Raw genomic sequence first — 16212 nt, 5'->3', positions numbered from 1 at the left:
CAATAAAAAGTATAGCTTTCAAAGGCTAGTAGACACAGAGCACTATCAAATTTTCAACAATACTGCGTTTCAAAAAGTGCCATGATTAGAGGTCTACCCGTATACTTGACCGAAAGTTTTAGTTCTCTTTAAAAGAGAACGTAAAGCAGACTCGTAAGTTGATAAGATTAATTTTTAAATCCAGCGCTCATTCTAAGTAGTACAAAGTGGTTATTTTAATTGCTTGTTATTTATTTGAAATAATTATGTAAAAATCAATTAAAGTTATGAAGTTAGTGCAATTATTTAAAATTACAGAGGCAACTAAATTGCAAAGTAATATCAGGAGAATCCTTATACAGTCAATCTTCGATATAATTCACTCAAACTTCAAATATCAAACAGCGCTATAAATTAATCGATAAAGCTAGGGAAGTGCCAGGCTGTTAAATTATGTAACAAATGAAAAGTCCCTGTTAGGGAGAGAATTCGAAATATACTTTTCGTAATATTACACCATGGTATATTTTTATAGTTATGACAAAAGCATTATCCTTGACAAGAGCGAAAAAACAATATTTTTCCAAAGAAGTCTTTAGAAAGGTTTGTTCGTAAAACCTTTGTTGAATTTTTAATTTATGTACCCATCTGTTAGAGAATCTTATAACTAAGTTAAATTAATGCGAAATATAACAGAAAGTTACAGTTGATCATTATAGTTGCTGTAAAAGCCAACATATATGAATAGGAAAATTTCCAGATATTAAGGAACCTCTATCAAAAATAAAACTGCCTTAAATTTTGCTTTACCAACTTCCTAACACCGTAAAAATAAAAAAATTGAGACTCATTTTAATATATAACAAAAAATACTATGAAAGTCATTGTTTTAGTTAACTTTGAAAAATATTTTTCAAAGGTTCACCAGTGCATTTTAATTTAAATCTAATGGGTTCAGTGGATTCGCCAAGCAATTTTAAAACTCTTATGTTAATAACTTACCTATAAGCTTTTTAGTAGTCCATAATTAAGCAAACGTTTACCAAGTTAGAATTGGTAGACACTTCTGTTACATTTATGGTATAGTTTAAACCCCATCCACTTGTACAATTCAAATCAACAAGTCCAAAATAAACTTTTATACCACTTTATACACAATGACGAAGTGATTAACGACTCAACGGGGTGTAAGAGGCAAGAAATCAATATTTCAACTAGAAACAACTATTTTCATGCAAGAGATACATGCTAATACCTCATGGAGATAATTTAACTAAATCTGAACATTGCAGCCATAAGTGCTACGATAATATTGCTGCATAATATATAACAGTTTTAGTAAGCAATTTGAGAGATTCAGTAGACTAAGGATTTAATGAAGTTTATTCTTCAAAAGTTAAATCCAAAAAATGATTAAGTTGAAATACAGAATTTAGTAATGTTCGAAAGTGCATACGATTTACCATTGTTTAGGGCTACCCTCATGCCTCCGCTTCCGTCAATTTTTGATGAATAAACTACAGAAGCATTTGAAGGCTCGATCCAGTAAACCCTGGATTCTAAGGGATCAGCATCTAAGGCTGATGCTTGGTTGACAGCTTTATGAACTAGAAAATATCTCTTTGTCCTCAAGTAGAATCCTCTTATTTCATCCTTGTTGGAAAATAATAGAACAGGTTCCCCTCCTAAAAGAAAATTTTACAATATAAAGCATAAGACGTTCCTATGAAAGAGTTACTTCATGCAAACTATCGTAGCTTTCCTGTTTTGCATGGTTCTATAAATTATTTATGGAAATCATTATCATAAGCAGATTATCAACAATACTCGCGTATTGTAATAAGTATGAAACTTTTCTACGGTTTAACTACCAAATCAGCTAATATAAATTCAAGATTTATCTATAAATATGGCCATCAACTAATAATTGAACTGTTTAATAAAATATCATAGGAGTAAAGAATCGAGCTGTTGTAAGTCAGTACACAAATACAAAATTTAAATCACCATTTTACTTTTGAATCAAGGGTGGTCAGATTAGCTAATTCAAATTTAAAATTTTTTATTTCATCTTGTAAAAACTTGACCCTGAGGAATTTGTATGAATAGAGGGTATAAAGCTCCCATCCTGGAAGTAATTGTATTAATTACGTAAAAGTTAACTATATTGCAACATAAAGTCTTGCTAAAGCTATAGTACTGCAAAAGTCTGATATAAACCAATTTAGAATTTTTCATGGTTTCAGCAGAAAATCAGAATTTGTTTCCATGTTAGTGGAAAGGAAGCAGCTTCAATTGATCAGAGGATCCGGGCCACCAATGGGTGAAGTCTGACGTAGCCCCGGACTAACTGCTTTAGCTGGACATACTGGAATGACCATTCAGGCTTAGGGTGACTACCAGGACTGCTCTTTAAATTTGAGCTTTTAGCAATCTAAGTGACTTCAGAATATTGACATATCTACTGCATTTTTCCTAAAGGGTATTTGGATTTTATCGGACAGTTTCATCGCAGTATTTTTTGCATAAAAAATTTAAATTTTATACACTGAAATTAGATTTTGAGACAAGCTGTACCCCTTAGTGGCTTCATCGAAATTTTTAATCCAGCTTCAAATATAAGACATACAAAAGCTGATGACAAAGATAAACGCGAACAACTTGGTGGTATTTAATACAAGATGTTTAATGTCTGTACTATTTGAAATCCGAATGTGTAAGTTAGCTCTCTCCATACGCAATATCATATTCTTAACAATTTCCATCACAGCAGCCTATGATTTGTTCCAACAGTTTTGTTAGCATTCTGGTACAAAAACTGCTCTACAGTTTAATGCAAACACAGCTGGAACAGCGGTAATAAAAATAATCATTCAATGACTCTGACCCAGCGCATATTGTAGCAAATGCCAGAAACGTTAGTTTCTCCTCATTCATTATCCAAATTTTGCATACCTTGTGCTCTTAATTTCAGTTTTAAAGGCTTGTTCCTTTAAGATAAACTTGACCACAGTAAACTTTTCCACAGTAGCTTATGAGACATTCAGTTAATGTTTACTGCATTAGGGAAACAGAAGAACGAACAGTTTCGATTAAGTCACGATAGTATTTAATAAACCACTAATATAGGAAACAAAACAGACTGTCTTATCTATGATAAAATTAAGAGCTAGCGTGCCCCTCTCATAACTCATGAACAGTTAATTTCTTTCGAGAAATTTGAACAGCAGATGAAAGGGACAAGTCTTACCCCCGATCCTAGAATTTATAAATCGTTCTGGAGAGGAGAAGTTCGAAAAAAAAAATGGAAGTTTTCATTGGCTGTCATTATTTCTACATTAACTAGCCATTCATCAAAATTAACTCGTAGATAATTCTGTTTGTATTTTAACAGAAATGTTTTCTAGCCTGTAGCTCTCATTTAAAAACTTTTTTGCACGCACTTTGATTTTTGATTTTTCTTGTATTAGATAAACTACGATCAACGCAAATGTGGCAGTATAGGTGGACTACGCTAGAAAATTAGTATTTCTGGAATCACTAGTTTGTTTTGAATAGTTTTACTTTAAAAAGTGCTTCAATAAAGCTAGAATTTAAATCCAGCAGTATTTAAAATAAAAAGTTACTGAAAAGAAAATTAATGCTGACATTTTACTAATTCGTTTAGGCGAAACTTAAAATTATATTGATGCCAATGATGCTTGATTAATTACGGTAATAGGAGTAGTTGTTTAATATATGCACAAAAATGCAAAACTATTGGAGATTTGGGAACGCAATTTAGGAAAAGCGTAAGAAAATAAATAAATTTTTTAGCCAATGTAGCTCACTTAATTTCACTAATTTAAAAACAAAATACGTACTCTATAAACCAAAATGAAATTAACCAAATTCATTTAGGCGGCATTTAAAATAGTCATACTATTATTTACGCCAATGATGCTTAATTTTGGTAACAGGCACTACAGCTGTTTGTCATTAGTGCAGTTTCAATTAGGAAAGTTTTGTCTTTCTGGACTTTCTGATGAAATTATTCCGCATTTGCAATATTTGGAGGAAACCTCCCACGAGCAGTCTTACGGCAAGGGGGCTAACCAATGTTCTGTCTACCTCTGAGGATACTTTTAAGTCAGCACTGTTTTAGATGCGAGAATTCGTATTGACCAGCCATTGCTGGGATTCGAACCTGTGTCACCTTTGAGATGAGTGCTTTATTTCCTGAACACCATGGCTCTAGATGTAATTTGTTATATTAGTACAATCGGTGCCTATTAAAACTATCAATACAGGGTGATTTTAATACAGATACTATGGGAAAAGTCTAATGCAAAATTTTGTAGTGTTGTTCAGTACTAATTTATTGGTTATTATCTTTTTTTACTCCGTACGAACAGATGTTCAGCTAATGAAGTAAGCTCTACTAATGGACACTACTCCAATGATTACACTATTTCAAGTAAATCTGAAAGCTTTATTTAGCGTCAACTTTAAATGATGTGGTCACACAATATTTACTGTTATTAAACCCCAAACCCGAGAATTATTTCAAAGGTTTTACAGTGTGACATAGCCTGTACTACAATTGGTTAAATCTTTGTTTTGAATGACAAAATCTGTTCTATTTCACGGCTTCCTGTTCTGTTAGAACAGACTACCAGGTTTAGAAACGTATGCAAAGAATAAGAAAATTACATTGAAAAATGTCTTACCTTTTGCTCTACAAGTAGAATTTTCAAGTGAATATCCGTCTAGACAAGTGCATTTATAACTTCCAATTAAGTTCGTGCAAATTTGGCTGCATGTTCCTTCAGTGCGGCACTCGTCGATGTCTTAAAGTTAAAACATAGAAGAAATTAAAGCGTAAAGGAATATAAAAATAAGTAACGGATAAATCAATATTTGAAAGCAAACCTATGCTTACTGGTTAAAGTTTGATAATACAAGGCATGTGTGCGAATTCCAATGCTTCTACTTTTAGTGCGAAAAAACCATGCCTAACAAATGCTAATGTAAGTCCGAAAATAATATCTAACATACATTGAACGGGAAGTCATTAACCTAAAACCTTTCGATGAAGTAAATCACAATATTGTCTTAAGCACTATAATGGACAAATGTTACGTACTAACATAACGTTCACACCTAACGTAACTTTGGGCTTTTAACATATTGGGATTGATAAATCTCACTTTTAGTGGTAGTTCAGATTCTTCGGATTTTATACAACATTGATAATTTCTACTTTAACCGGTTAAACACAAATTTTATTTCTTTATCCATAACAGATACAATGAATTTTAAATTGTACCTGTACAAGTTATATTATCTTTTTCAAGAACGAAGCCATCGCTGCAGTAACATTCTGGTCCTTTTGGTGTCTGTCTGCATTTCTGAGAACATGTGTGCTCAGCACATACATCACCTGAAAAAATAAGATTGAATGCTCTGTTAAACGTTGACTGGCGTATAACACGAAACTTTTGACAAAATTTCATAGACTATTCTGTATATTAATGGCTGGAATCACGGAACGCCCTATACAGTTGAGATTACATACTTACTGCATTGCCTACTCTCGTCGCTAGCGTCAGAACAGTCTTTTTTCCCGTCACAAACTTGTTTTTGGTCTATACATGAACCGGAAGCACAAGTGAATTCCGTAGGTGAACAATTTTGACCTGAAAGATTTTAAGATTACATTTAATACAGTCTAAAGATCAAGTTAAAGAGTAACTCATGAGGGAATTTTAATTTGAAAAAAAAAAACTTGCTAAATCCTACAATAAGAATTTTCTAAATTTATAGCAGTGAATTTTCAGTCAATTCTAATTGTGTAATTACCAGTTAAAAAACTTATTTTAACAAGAAATCAAAGTAAAAAATTTTGATTGCTTAAAATATTTACTGTAAAAATTTAAAAACATTTTCAAAAATACTTTTTTGTACAGAGCGTATAAGTTTCTTTCGCGCATTTCAATATCCGAAACTTTACATGTAATTACTAGCCAGTCTATTTTAAATAGTTTCCATATTCGTTTAATCAATTTGCATCAACAATGTTTAGTGTGCTTAATTCTTTGATGTCTTGTCTGTGAGGATAACAAATTTCGAACTGCTTTCACCTCAGGCAGGGGAATTCTTTTGGCTGAGAAGCCACTTAGAGACACAAAATCATTCTGCGTCTAGACAGGGTAATAGGATCTGCGTTCAGTCTGCTCCTTTTCAAAAAAACCCCATCTGATTTGTAAATGGAAGACAGTTCTAGCATTGACATGCAACAGCTAATTTCTTGTCGGTTATAGTCTGTATTGCTGCCCATTATCCGAGGTCAAAAACTTAATCACCGACAGTCAAAGGCATGTCAAAGAGTGCAACAGGAATGGTATCCTGACCGCAAATGGCTGTTGGGGGAATGCTTTGTTTCTTTGCATTAAAAAAATTACATTATGATTAAACAAATAGTTAGATTTTTTAAAGTTTGATTTATCAAAAATTGATTTTACGTTAAAAATTTAGACTTTCACAGAAAATCTTTTTACCATTTACTATATCCTTTTCCAGTTACTCTTTTTCTTAGGGACATTTAAAAAGTTCTCCTCAGGGCTTCCTCGCATCTTTACTACCATAATACAATTTTTGGTTTATTAAATTCTTTAAATATTTTGAGCAGACATAAACACAAATATTTTAGTAGCTTACCGAATAAGGCATCCTGGAACACTTTTGATGTTCACTTAGACATTAAAATTTGAATCGCCCAAGTTAAATCTAAGTTTTCGAATATCAGATATCGCCTTTCAAATTTACGACAAAGCATTTCATTCCAAAATTTATGTTATTAAAATTCTTATATTTTTGCTTTGGGGAGATAATTCAGTCAAGATGAAGTTCAGTAGACACAAGAGGAAGAAAAGCAAATTTAGTTTTTAAGAGGAAAAGAAAATTTTGAACTCTTACTTTTTGGACATTGGTCGCCTTCGTCAGATCCGTCTTCGCAGTCTGCGCGTCCATCGCATCTCCATTTTTCTGGTATACAGTGATTGTCGTTGCATCGGAATCCATGGCAATGTGTGTCGTTTACTGGCAAAAAAATATCACGATAAAATACGGTTAATGCTGGAGTTAAACTAGGACTGAAAACCTTGAACATTCAGTTTAAATAGTTTAAAGAATATTCAAATGTTTAAGAGGATATAAAAACTTGACTAGTATTTAGAATTTGAACGAGTCTTCCTTAGGAAAGCCATTTCAATCTCTAACAATATATAAAACAATGGTTCCCATCTTATTTTGCTCTTTTTAGTTATTGCTGGAGTCTCGTTGTACCTTCAAAAACTCAGCAGATTTGCAATGATTATACTGATTTCACAACAAGTTTTTAAAATTTAATAAGAACATGGAAAATTATGATACAAACGATTTCATTGTTTTTGTATTAGCAAACCAGTCAAGTGCAAGAAATAAGTCTTCAATTAATAGAAACGTAGTTTCTGTTGATATGGGATCCATTTTTGTTCGCAAAGTCTATACACAAAGTAGCTCTTGTAAAGGTAAAACACTGGTCTACTGTCAACTTTGTAATCTCTGAATCAGTATTAATTTTTAAAATTAGAGTCTTACTGGCAAAGATAAATCTACTCAAATTTGAAACAATACTACGATAGCTTTCGCCAACTGCGATGGATAAGACATTCAAAGTAAAGATCAGAATTTTGTGAATAATTCTCTATTCAAATGTCCCAATTGGGGATCATGTTTTAGTCAAAGAAGATCAATAAAATATCAACTTTGCCCAACAAATAAAAAGAATTTTAACTTTGGGTGTTCAGAAAAGCTCACTGAAATCTTTAGGAAAATAAAAAGGAATTTGCATTAGAATTCAAATGCTCACCTAATTCACATTTGAGAGTATGAAAATCCTTCATAGTTTTGAACAGTAAACATAGTTATTACAAAATTAAAGTTCACTTTTATTGAATAAGACATTTAATATTTACTCAAAAACAAAAATATAGATTAATAAAAGTTATGAATTTAATGTTTAAGGAAAGAAATGGCCTTAGAGATTCGAAAAGTTTACTAAAACATTAAAATCAGCATAAATTTAAATGCTTGAAAACTGAAGTTTTGTGACATATTTCATTAAGATAAAATAGGATATTTTGAAAGTTAAAGAAATTGCTTTTACTCTATCGTCATGCTTAAAATAAAAGGACATACTTTTCAATACTCTAAACGTAAAGTGCATAGACAGAGTTACAAAATTCAAAATTTATGAATAAGTAGTTTTCCTTCTGAATTGCTGGTAAACACTGATTTACAATATTCATAATTAAAATTTTATTTTAAAATGTTTAGACATCACTATGCACACAAACATTAAATCAAGAATTTAAATTGAACGAAAAGGTCTCCGGCCTCCCATATACAGAGACGTAGAAAATATAAAGACAAAAAGTAGAAATCCCTCAAAAGAAAAAATTTAAAATTCTGTACAAGACATAAAGTGAAAATATTTCTAATAAAACAATCCGCAAGGAAGAATTCTGAAAGAGATCTAATTTTGCCTAACTATATTAAAAAAAGTTGATATTGAAGCTTAATATATTCGCAAAACATTTGATAAAATATACTTTGTTTTACCACGCCACAAATTTGTCGCAACTTAGACCCATTTATGCCGCTTAATTTAGACTAAACACTTTGCCCTATCTCTTGAAATTTAGACGCTGATCTCAAAGTTTTGGCACACAATTTTAAAATTAGTTTAAAGATAATCTTTGGGTTAACGAAAATTCTTTTAGTTATCTTAGAATTACTATTAAAGAAAACAAATGGCTTACCGAAACATTTCTAAAATGTTAAATTTTCTCCCCATTTTAATTTAAATTGCAAGCAGAAAATTTTTACGTGATCCCTATTTAGGAGCGCAAGTTTAAAAACAGGCTTGAAATTTCAATGCTCAAACTTATTTGAAACTCCAATAGATACCTCTAGTTCTGCTACAAAATCTCTCCCAATCAGCACAACATCAAAGAAAGATGGTTTAAAATTAAAATCTTAACAATTGTTTGAGAATAAGAGAAACAAAGCGAGACTGTCAGATCGTGTTGCAACAGACTGCCTGAAAAGGTGAATGAAGTCTTGGATATAATTGCCCACTGGTCACAAACTAGTCTTTTTCGCGGCCTTTCCATCTGATTTGGAAAAGAGTTTATAAATAAGGCTAGCGTTACGTTTAGTAACCCACCTGTAATATTGTGATTTGTGGGGAAATGCCAAGCACATGCTGTGAAGCTTAAAAATACGCTATTTAAAAATGGAAAGGAATTTTTTTTAACTCCTTAGCTTTGGGGTTCAATACATAATTCTCCTTTATTTTATCACCAGCTATTGGAACAAGGCTTTGCTTTTATAAAAAGGCTCGTAGTTTGGCAACTTGTGCTGGGAAAATGTATCAATCATGTCGAAGTAAGTCAGCCGACATTTGTCACACAAATTAAGAAATTTTACCAATTTTTTATAAGGTTGTGAACACTTAGCGTAGAATAGTAGCACAGTCGTGCAATAGTAATACAAACAAAAGTGGCAAAATTCAAAGTTTAGATTTATATGTTTGGCATTTGTGACATAGGATTATTGCAAAAAAAAATCCTAATTTATCAGTTTGAAATTAGAATTGGGTGCATTAGCAATAGTTCTTTAAAATAAGCATCTGGGATATTAGATTTATGTTGAATAGACTTAGTAAGCTGCCAATTTTATTTTTCCCTTTTTTTAACACTCACTACATGCAAGTTTATAAAAAAGACTAAGTTCTTACGACAGTTCTTTTCATCAGATCCATCTTCGCAGTCGTGTTCTCCATCACAGTGCCAAGTATCAGCTATGCAATGACCATCTTCCACGCACTGGAACTGACTTGAAAGGCATGATCTCTGTGGTATACCACTTTCTAAAAATAAACAAGGCGTTAAAATGACTTCAATTTCTTGACTGATTAGTAACGAACAGATTGTTACACAAAAGTTAAAAACTTATGAACAGAGATTTGCTTCCCAATTCTATGGGGATAAAAAATGAAAACCCAGTTTTTCTAACTGCATTGGAGTGTAAACCTTCTTTAAATACTTTTTCATTGCTATGAAAGCTAGTTAGAAATCTTGAATGAAACGTTTAGCAATATCTGGAAAGTTAACATCTAGTAATAAATAATTCTAAAAACCTATTTAAATAATTTAAATTATCTAGAGCAGTTTCTCAATTAAATCTTTAATATCTTGGGTATTCAACTTCACGTTATATATTTTGTTTTTCTGCAGGAAGTGAAAAACAAAACTGAGTGTGGAAAATTGACAGGGAGTAAGAGGAAAAGTGACAAACATCCAATAATTCAAGAATTACTCACTGCTAAAGTTTTAAAAATATCCCTAGGACCCCTCTACCGAACGAAAAGATTCAAATACATTGAAATTTGACGTATTGAAAGTGACATCGTTTTCGAACTTAATAAATTATCTTCAAAATTCTAATCTGTTCTACAGTTAGTGATTTTAGAATGTTTTTTTGAAAGAAAATTATCACTTTATGTTACTTTTGTTTCGTTTAAAAATTGTGCAGAAATTACGGCGAAGTAAAATTTATAAAAAGTAACACTATTTGATTTGTTCGATAATCTGCTTTAACTTTGTAAAAAACAGATATGCTGCCAGCTGAAATACAAGTTTGAAGGTTTCTCAGCCTAAGAGTTTAAAATTTCAATCTATTCGAAAATTATTGGAATTTTACATTCTTAGAGCCCTTTGTATTATAATTTCGCGTTTAAGACGTTTAAAGTAACAAAATGCTCATCCGACAAAATCTAAAAATTTAGATTAGTTTTTTTAAGAGATAAGTTCAAAATAGGAAACTATACGAGTAAATTTACTTAATTTCTGAGTCACAACATGTTCAATGGGTTAAATTTTTTTCCCTACAAGTACCAGTAATTATTTTTCAAAACTATAGTTCCTTTTGTTAACTGACGAAATGTTCTTGGCAGGTTCATGCAAGAAATTTATGTTAAAATGCTCCTTTCGTGGACTTTAATAAATGAGAAACAATTACGGGGCCTTGAGTGAGCATTTTAGTTTTATGAAATTACTAAAATAAAATGTAAGTTCAAAATGGTAACCTACTATTTATCATTGAATGCTGTGCGAGAGAATTTTATGACTGAACACTATTTCTAGTCAAATTCAGAATAATAAAATTAAAGAATGATAAATATTGGATAATACTGATAAGATAAATATCAAAACCGTAATAAACACCATACCTGAAGCAAATTACATACTAAAGCTTTGATAACGAGCGCTCGTATGCATAAACTACGTTAAAATTGCTTAAACAATCAGCAGGTCCCTGGGTTAGAAATTAGAACAGCCAATGGCCAGTAAGTATTTTCTTCGTTGTAAAAACCGTTCATCAAGTCGTAATTTTTAAAATTTTTAATTGAAAAACATAATACAAAGAGGTTTTCAGGGATTATTTTAGACCGGTTTATTCAGAAGATCAGGGCGCTAAAACTGAATAGGCATTAAATTTCTTTAATTTTTCATATTATTTCAGTTTTGTCTAAAAATTTGCATTTAAGAAATCCAAAGTGTACAACTATGGGAAATTAATGGTAAACTAGTTCTGCCCCACCCCGTAGAATTTAGCGATATTTCTTTGAGCATATTGAAAATAAAATGCCGATTCAATTTCTACATACAATGGGTGAAAAATATACATACCACAGTTTTCTTCATCTTTAAAATTTCCGCAATCATTATCTCCATCACAAACCCACATTTGAGAAATGCATTTATCATTACCGCAATCAATCCATAATTCAGGACAGTTTGAACCTAAACAAATAAAAAATTATATAGTACAGCGAATAACGCAGTTTGTTGGTATAGCAGTTTGTTGGAGTCATTAGCTAGAAACCGGTAGTGATTAAACTGTCTTAACATGAACTTCTCAATATATATATAACCAGATCAACTACTCAAAAGTAATGTAATATAAAATAACGAAATGAAATGTTGAAGTATTAGATCTCCCTATTCTGAAACACCCTTCTATTTTTTACTTTTAGCAAGAAAATACCCTAAAGAAATGAGGGAAGCTTAGTTCAGTGGAAACCAAATCAAACCACTATTCGAAAACAGGGGATTATTTTTATAACAATGTATAAACTATTAGAACGATAATTGAAATATTAGCATGTATAAAAACATTCATTGAATGCATCAAGTTAAAATTTGAGCTACAAATTACGGTGAAAATATTTGCGTGCATTGGGAATATTTATTAGTGTCAATACGCAGGTTTATCATTCAATTATAGTTCAGTTTTAAAAAAATTAGATTACTTTCAATTTTAGAAAAATACAAATTTCGATTTTTTGCCCATGCATGCACATGAAATTTGTCTCTAAGGTGAAATTTAAAACAATTCTCTTTACTGTATTCATTCTCGCAATGAGAAAGTCGAATTTTCCATTCAAGCAACATCATTCTAAACAAATTCAGATTATATGACATTGATATAAAGTATTTACTTTAAGCAAACGAACTAATCATAATTTTTTAGTCAGTTGAAGTTTTGAGAGAATGATAATCTGTCGTAATTTTCATAACTGAATAAGTAAAAGTTCAAACATTTGTAAAGATTAATTCACTATTTCGGTTGACTTTTCGAAACTTAATCATTGCATACAGTTACTCACAAATGGTAGTTTCTTACCCAAATTCAATTTCATAAAATTTTGTAATATTAGATTCATTAATGAAATGTCGAAATACTAAACTTATTAGTAAAAGTTACTTTACTGTATAAAAATTAGCAAATAAAAGTTTCTATACTATCAAATTTAAAGAATTTATAGAAAAACTGCACATTTATCTTCGTACCTAGAATTTATTATTCGGAAAAGTTTCGGACGTAGTAATAGCTTAATGAAGTGTTTTCAAAGTAGTTTAAAAGTACTATTAATATCAAGTTTAAAAAGTCACTCTATAACCAAGATATAACCAAGTTGAGACTTCATGAACCGTCTCCTTAAATTTATTAAAATGTTTAAAATATCTTGGAAGAAACAGTAAATATCAAGGTAATCAAGTCTAAAATTATGAAAATTTGATACTGAAATTCATTAAGTCGTTTAACGGAAAAAACAATTTTAGCGATAAAAATCTCAAGATAAAGTTTTTAAAATATAGATTTTAACTACAAATTTAAGCAATTTGGAGTAAAAATATTTGAAACTTCAGACATTCAAAATATTTTTGAAAATAAACTTAACAAATTAAATGAAGGTGTAAAGGCACCAACGCTTATAATATATTATTCGCTCACTGTACAGCTTTGATAAGTACTTATCTAAAATATTTGAAATTTCAAAAGTTTCTAGTCTCAGATTCTTACTTCTAAATTTTCGAAATATCCACTTGTCCCATCACGTTTAATTGATTATCCCTTCTGCTGATTTGGTTGATTTTATCGTTCTATTGAATCAAATTATTTCCAGAATCAGTATTTTGCTCCAAACTATCTGTCTCCGTATTAAAAACACTTCAGTAAAAAATAGTATTTTTGCAAGACAGAAATATTAAATCTTAACTTCGAGACTCAAACGCTTAATATATTGGACAATATTTGGTACGATTGTGTTATTTAAACATTTTGATATCATGATATAGCGTGATAAAACAATTGTTTGTAAAAACACGAACTCGCCCTTATTTGTCGGAATTTATAGTTTTAATGAAAATTTATAAGGTTAGAAGTTCGATTCAAGTAACACTTTGTTCAGTTTAGTGGGATATAAGTATACTATTTCAGTATAGTCAATTATTTACAAGACTACCAAATTCAGAAAAAATACTCTAAATATCTGACAATATACAAAAACTGCTCAAAATCTATAATTTTAACAATTAAATTCTCAATTGAATTTTTTAAATACTCAGTTATAATCATATTTGAGATTTTACTTTCTTCTAAGCTACATATTTTAAGGTAAAAATCTACTTTTCTGCCATTGCTTAAAGCCCGGATCTTAGGAGAATAATACATTTTTCTTAGTTGCTCTGAGGTGTTTAAATTAGATGGATTACAGTAGAAATTTCTTTAAAAATATGCTTCCATGAACTATTTTAGGTATTTGTAGCAGATATTTGTAGCAGATTTGTAACAAAATGTCAACATTATCTTCCCCACACATCAATAATGTTTGTTTGAATTTTGATAACATTGAAATAAGAACATTGAATAAAAGGTACAGACTATCCGAGTTCCCGGGGTGGTACGTATTGTCCCTAAACAGTACATAAAAGATGCTAGTCTCTCGGACAACTAGACAATTGCTGCGTTAAAAACAAATATCGGTTAAGAAATACATAAATGTGAATTTTACTTAAAATATCGAGAGCTACTATTCATAGAAACCTGTAACACTCGTCTACAAAAACTGGCATGTATTCCTTGCAATAAATATTCTAGTCAACTTTACTTAGAAATCGTGATTTTTAACTTTTAAAAATATTACGGAATTCCCACTTTTTAAAATTTCTATATTTTGCTCTAATAAGCTCTTTTATTGTTTTTAAAGGAAAATTGGCAAAAATGGTTAAAACTAATAAAAATATGAGTTATTCGTTCTGACAATCAAGTTTTTATGGTGGTAAGTTTCTCCAGTGAAGTCTACTGAAATGCACCTTAAATGATATCAAGTTCAGAGCATTACAGAAAAGTTATTGAACTAAGTTTCAGCTGGAAAAAGATAGTATATAAAATACCGCAAATATAAGTCAAATGCCCCCAGAGAGTGTTTAGAGCTTGAAAATGTTTATGGTTAAGTTTTAGATATATTTCAAAGGAAGTGTAATTGTAAATAAATTAAAATGTTATCTTTATATTTAACATTCCTATAAGTTTCACTTCGTAAATAGTCAAAATAAATATCAAACAAAATAAATATCAAACAAAAATAGTCAAAATAAATTTCTGACAAATCAACAATGGTACCAAATCTTAATTTTAAAAAAAATCTTTAACATTCTTCAGATATTTAAAGATTAAATAAAACTTATCAGAAGAATTTTCATGTGATATTTGTAAATAAATACTTTTCTTAATAATTTAAAATAACGTTTGTAAGAACAGTTTCCACGAAATATTTCAATAAAAGAAAGAAAATTACCTTTCACATTGCTTGTATTAGAATATATTAAGAAACTCAACAAAACAAGTGTCGACAACATTACTACGATCAACACAGTAAGTTTTAAAGTCGACACGTCCGCGTACTGCGAATGAAAAAAGGAGTAAGAGCGCTCTATATATGAACAAATTTATAAAATGGAACGTTTTTGACTCCTTGTTTTTGTGCAGTTGTAGATCAGTATGTTGACATTATCGTTAGGGTCAAGATGGTAAGCCTGGTAATCAAAAGACTGAAGCACCTGTCCCGCAGTGGACTGAACGTAAAGACACGATTCCCAGTAGAACACTGAAGGCAAGCATTACTGGCTACTGCCAGCAAGCAGGTGGGTGACCACTTTGTTTAGCCTGCGTATCGATCCTCGTTAAACTGTTCTACCGCTACGCACTCTACCTTCACGTGCAGGTCGTCAGGCTACCAAAGGGGAGGAGCAATCCCCTCTGCAGAGGATCAAAAGTTGTGATTGCATGTCTCCGAGTCAACCTCAGGGATGTTTCCCAGTACCTCGCTAATATCCGATTGTGTAGCTTTAGCGTTATGTAAATAAAGTATCTACCCATCGACTGATACACTTTACTTCGATAGCGAAATTCTTATGTCCAGGACTTGAAGTCACTAAAGACTTCTTGGTACTTTTTTATTTACGTCACACTAGAGTTGCACGAAGTTGTCAGAGAATCCCAACATTTTAAAGTATTCAGTATGTAAGTGCTTAATTTAAGTAAGACAAACTTCGAACAAGATTAAATCGAAGATTACAAACTGCGGAAAAAAAAGAAAATGGAAGTTTGTTCTCCAAATCCACAGAAGGTCTTATTTGAGATTAAGAAACAAGAGTTTAGTCGCATAAAAAAAGCTGCTGTTGTTCAAGACATAACACAAAAATAGTAGACTCGTATTCAAATTTTATTAAAAATCACAATACATATACATTATTCCTTACATTCTGCATGCATCTATATTTCATAATAATATGTTTC

General features: G+C 30.9%; 1 protein-coding gene across 2 annotated transcripts in view; it reads right to left on the bottom strand.

Annotated features, from left to right (window-relative positions):
- Positions 1–15331, bottom strand: part of LOC107447801 (vitellogenin receptor) — a 50403-nt gene extending 35072 nt beyond the window's left edge. Inside the window, exons 1-8 of one of the 2 annotated variants that reach the window (XM_016062825.3) lie at positions 15212–15331; positions 11757–11870; positions 9803–9934; positions 6937–7059; positions 5541–5657; positions 5288–5401; positions 4689–4808; positions 1443–1664 (exon numbers count right to left, since the gene is read on the bottom strand). In XM_016062825.3, coding sequence (XP_015918311.1) covers positions 1443–1664; positions 4689–4808; positions 5288–5401; positions 5541–5657; positions 6937–7059; positions 9803–9934; positions 11757–11870; positions 15212–15272 — 1003 coding nt within the window. In that variant the 5' untranslated portion in view covers positions 15273–15331. The remainder of the gene's footprint in view (positions 1–1442; positions 1665–4688; positions 4809–5287; positions 5402–5540; positions 5658–6936; positions 7060–9802; positions 9935–11756; positions 11871–15211) is intronic. The other variant, XM_016062826.3, reaches the window with a different exon arrangement.
- Positions 15332–16212: the final 881 nt, after the last annotated feature.

Source organism: Parasteatoda tepidariorum, chromosome 10 (genome assembly GCF_043381705.1).
Source record: "Parasteatoda tepidariorum isolate YZ-2023 chromosome 10, CAS_Ptep_4.0, whole genome shotgun sequence".
Lineage (NCBI taxonomy): Eukaryota > Metazoa > Arthropoda > Arachnida > Araneae > Theridiidae > Parasteatoda > Parasteatoda tepidariorum.
This window is presented reverse-complemented; position numbering and strand designations above follow the sequence as displayed.